The 4,945-nt window shown below is 35.1% G+C and overlaps 1 protein-coding gene across 1 annotated transcript in view; it reads left to right on the top strand.

The window, feature by feature from the left end:
• The window catches only part of PLEKHH2 (pleckstrin homology domain containing, family H (with MyTH4 domain) member 2), a 97,410-nt gene that overhangs the window by 48,524 nt on the left and 43,941 nt on the right, over positions 1 to 4,945 (top strand). Inside the window, exons 15-16 of the mRNA XM_012653810.1 lie at positions 160 to 240; positions 4,126 to 4,305. Of these exons, the coding sequence (XP_012509264.1) occupies positions 160 to 240; positions 4,126 to 4,305 (261 nt within the window). The remainder of the gene's footprint in view (positions 1 to 159; positions 241 to 4,125; positions 4,306 to 4,945) is intronic.

Here is a 4,945-nt window from a genome sequence, read left to right as displayed (position 1 = left end):
CCTGTAACAGGTAAATCTTAAACAGCATTTGGACAGTCTATTTGGAATATCACTTACATCTTGGACAAACCTGTAGAACTTCAAATAGAATGTATAAGCTGTACTTTAAGGTGTCAGAGTTCTGAGCAACATTTGTAATTCTTTGAAATATGATTTTAGGTGAAACATGGCTACTCCAAGAGAGTCTGGTGTACACTTATAGGAAAGACATTATATTATTTTCGTAGTCAAGAAGATAAGGTATGTATGTACTTTTAATAAGATAATTGTTTGTTTTGGCTTAAAGTTTTCCTTTCACTCTTCTGTTGCTAGGTAAAACTTCAGAATTTTTGATGAGGTTGAAATTTGATGTAAAATTTATTATTGAGGTAATCACATACCTATCACCTACAAGAGTCTTCTTGATTCTTAATTATAAACCTTAGCAATTTTAAATTAACACATCTTCTAAGACCTAAAAGAGACAAGCCTCCTACCTCTCGCCTGCCCCAGCCATCAATTTCTCCTGTTTTCCCAGGTTCAGACAGATCAGATAAGGTTGAGAAGGGGGGATAGCAAGCTAGGAAAGAAGACCTGGGGAGGACAAAGAATCCAGTCCTGTCTCAGGCCTTCAAATTCCTGGATACCACTTACCTATCCATCCATCTGCCTATTTATATCCTATCTACTCATTTTTAAACTAATCTCCTCCCCCAAAAGAACCTGAGTTATTTTCACTTTCCCAGTAGAAAGATGGGCTATCTACCAAAAGTGAAATGTATGCCCAATTGTCCTTATGGGTACTCGGTGTCACCTTTGGATTACTGAACCTGTAACAATTGAGCTGACATGGGCCAAGAGTACTTGCATAGTATGATGATGTCAGCTCTTCAGAAGAGCAGCCTGTGACTGATTGTTGTGATAATGAGACTAAACTTCTTGGTCTAGTGATCATATGTGTCAGTTAGTACTTCTCCGTTGCCTTTCCACAGACTGCACTCTCAGGTGTGACCAGCTGTGTTTAAAATACATGCCATTATTCTCGGTATTGCTGATGGGATGGGACTTAACACAGCACACGCATTAAAAGTGATACCTCTGAAGTAATGTGGGAACATATGCACATATAAATGCTACCTGAATAAGCATAACACAAAATTGTATACTCAGTATAATCTTAACTAATTTATTAGTCAGGAAAACAGAAGCCACTGTACCTATTCCAGGCATAAAAGTTTTAATATAGAAGAACTAGGGACATACATAACTTTTAGAAAAATTTTAGAGCTTATATAACTTTTTTAAAAGTTGAGGGAATAGAGGTTAGGGAAGTCACCACTGAAGGTCAGAAAAGTCAACACTGAAGATTTCAGCCCAAAGGACTGAGGCAGATGGTCCTCAAGAGTTCATTGGGAAGCTTCTGTAAATCTCACACCTGCCCCAGCATCTAACGGTAATGGTCTCAAGAGAATAATTCCTCTTTCACTTTTACCTTCCGAATTTCATCTAGATTCTCTCACAGGGGCAAACTCTAACTTGGAATCATACAGGGACAGAGATTCTGGCAAATATAATTCCCAACTTCTTCTCTGCAATTATGAGGAGATCTTAGAAGAAGGTAGTTGGGATGCTGAATTTATAATTCTCAGTCTAGCACATCTAAGTAAAAGTATGCATAGCAGATGAAAAAGAACTATACCAAAATGTTGAATGATTATTTGTGATCATAGTATTATGGATTATTATTTTCTTCTTTTTTTATATACCTTTCCATACTTACTAAGTTTCTATAATAAATGTGTTGTTTTTATAGATAGAAAAATAATTTAATAAAAATGGATAAAATTTGTCACGAAGAAACAAGTCAAAAGAATGTAGATAAATGAGCAGAAATCCATTATAATCACTGGAAAATTATTGAGAATACATGTGAATCAGTATAGGCCTACTTCATTTTGTGCTATAAATGTGTCCAAAATAATTTGTTTTAAATCTGTTTCAGTGTCCTTTTTTATTAAATCAAAATATTTGAAAGCACTAGGTCTGTTCACTGTTTATGGAGCCATCGTGAATCATTCGGTAAAATGAATAACTATCTTTGAATATTGGGGTGGATGAAACCTAGATTTTCATATGATTGGTGTGCCTAAAGCACACGATTAAGATGATATTGTCATTTATTATCATAGTAAAATCAGTTTCCTTCATCCTATTTTTAAAAGCTTGCTTTGTAGGGAAGGTAAAATTTTACCTCTGCTCTCTTAGAGTTTTTTTCAGGCCTGAGAATTAAATCAACATAAGACAGTTTACATGAGAAAAGCTTACAAATTTATTTAATGTAAGTTTTACATGACACTTAAAGGAAATGAAGCACCAAAAACGTAGAGTTAACCACTTAAATACTGAATTGGACAAAAGGTAGTAAGTTGTGAATATGTGGCAAGGGAAAGGGACTTGGGCTAGAGTAGTTAATTGGGTGGAGAAGTGACTGATAAGGCTGAATTTATCAAAGTTCATTTGTACAAATTTCCCTTGGCCTCAGCTTCCCGTCCTTGATGATGAGAATGTTATTTTCCTCTGGTAGAGGGAGGACGTCTTCCATATGGGGGTTTTATCTCCTGCCTGTGAAAAGAAAAAGGAGCGGGTCAGAATGCCCTTCTTGCACCTGTTGTTTTTTTAAAGGCCTTTAGTTCAAAACAACCCTTTATGCCAAAATGATACCTTTTGGAGTGGCAGATTCTGCCACCCTTCAGCTTTACTGAAGTGAAATGACAAGCCACTGGAGGGTTTTGAGCAGAGCACGGACCCAGTCCTACCTGTGTCTAACAGTAACACTCTGGTTGCTGTTTACAAATAGACTGAAGGGAATGAGGAGAGGAGACGGGTTAGGAGGCTACTCCAGCAAGCCAGGCGAGAGGTGATGTGGTTTAGTGGTGCCATGGAGGTGTGAGAGGAGACCAGATTCTGCGTAGATTCTGAACAGCTTACTGACAGGATTTGTTGACCGAAAAGGTATGAGATATGAGAGAAAGACAAGGGTCAGTGATGATGCCAAGGATTTTGGCCTAGCAGCTAGAACGATAACATTGCCAACAACTGAGATGAGGAAGGCTGGGCAGAGCAGGTTGTCAGGGAGGACTCGCCAAGGTAAGTTTGAGATGCTATTAAACATCTAAGTAGAGATAGTGAGTCTGGAGTTATAAATTTGGGAGTAACTAACATATGCTGATATTAAAGCCAAAAACTTGGATGATATCACCCCAGGAGTGAGTGTAGATGGAAGAAGAGTCCAAGCACTGAGGCCTGGTATTTAGCATGAGAACATGTGATTAAATGTCTTTGTAGTTAGGGTGAATTTTTTCAGAACTGCAGTTGCAATCTTGACCAAATATTTTTTAAAAGTTATAAATCTGATGCAGACAATATATGTTCCTGGAATAAATGTACTTAATTAAAGCAAAAGTTTTAAAACAGATATCGAATATTCAACACAGCAGATATACTTCTTTTTTTCAATAAAAAGGTAAATAAAACTTAATGTAAATTGCCTTTAGGAACTTTTTCTTACCCTGAAATTAAGATAGAGGAAATCATGGCATTGTTTTGTGATATACTACATATGTCAGTGAAGACCCTTAGAATGCTCCTCATTTATTGGGGTTTGGGATGATAGTTTATCTTCGCACTCTCTGTCTAATCTTGTTATTTTTTTCTGTAAGCAATATTTTTTTTTCTATGAACAGTATTTTGACTATGTCCTACACTTGTCTTTTGATCCAATAGTTAAATCACTGCTCAGTTCTTGAAAAAAGTCAAATAAATATTTTGGCTGAATTATTATTACTAATTGCTCAACTAGATAATGGATTATTTTAGTCCAACTGAATAATCTGAACCATTGTGCTGAAGTGTAGCTTCTGGCGTTTTCCTCAAAAGTTAAATATCTAGTATTCACACTGTTCTTTCATATTACAATTGGGCTTTTGATTGTTGCTACTACTTCTGTAACAATGTGGATAATCAAATTGCTTTTAGGAAATATTTTAAAATGATTTTTAAAAGATATGCTTTAAAAAGGTAAAAATAAAAAAGACTATGAAAAATTTGAATAGGAAAAGATATAGAAATTGCTAACATTTACTTTAGTTTCCTTTAGGTCAGATCAAACTCTGGGAGGCTAAAGTTGAAGAGGTTGACAGATCCTGTGATTCAGATGAGGATTATGAAGCCAGTGGGCGTAGTCTGTTATCCACACATTACACAATTGTCATCCACCCCAAAGACCAAGGTCCCACTTACCTTCTAATTGGATCTAAGCATGAAAAGGTATTTAAAGATTTACTGGCTGATTTAGAATGATTTAGACTATTAATCTTCAGGTATTGGTAATAATTTCAAATCAATTTTATGGAAATAAAGAAGAGAGTTCTGCAATAGACTTTCAACTCTATTTTCCTTGTTCAAATGTGTCATTTTTCAATCCTGCTGATAAAAGCAGTATCAAGGCTGAAAATAGTGCATGAAGGTGGAGGACAATGGGACCTTATGTTAAACATTTAGATCTGTCAGCGTGGATATTTTTCAGTGAATCTAAGGCCTACACCTTCTATAACTGATGTATTTTCAATGAGATTTTGGTTTAAATACAATCGAAAATGAATTATTTTATACATTATATGTATGCGTAGTCATTTGTAATAAAGGGTACATCACAAATTAATGGGGAAGTAATGTGTTATTCAATATGTAGTACTATGTATTTATTATATATTGAGAAATTGGCTATTTAGGGAAACATTAGTTTAGTTTTTCATCTCATACATATAGCAAAGTGATTTCCAGATGAATTTAAAGAGTTAAAAGAATTCAGTGAAATTATGTTTTAAAGGCCTTTATGTGATCTCTGAATATAAAGTACTTTATAAGAAAAAAAAAACAATGTAAGAAATCACAGTGCAAACGGTTG

Source organism: Propithecus coquereli, unplaced genomic scaffold, assembly GCF_000956105.1.
Source record: "Propithecus coquereli isolate 6110/MARCELLA unplaced genomic scaffold, Pcoq_1.0 Scaffold43, whole genome shotgun sequence".
In the NCBI taxonomy this organism is placed as follows: Eukaryota; Metazoa; Chordata; class Mammalia; order Primates; family Indriidae; genus Propithecus; species Propithecus coquereli.
The sequence above is the reverse complement of the archived record's forward strand: the minus strand, read 5'-3'. Positions and strand labels throughout refer to the sequence as shown.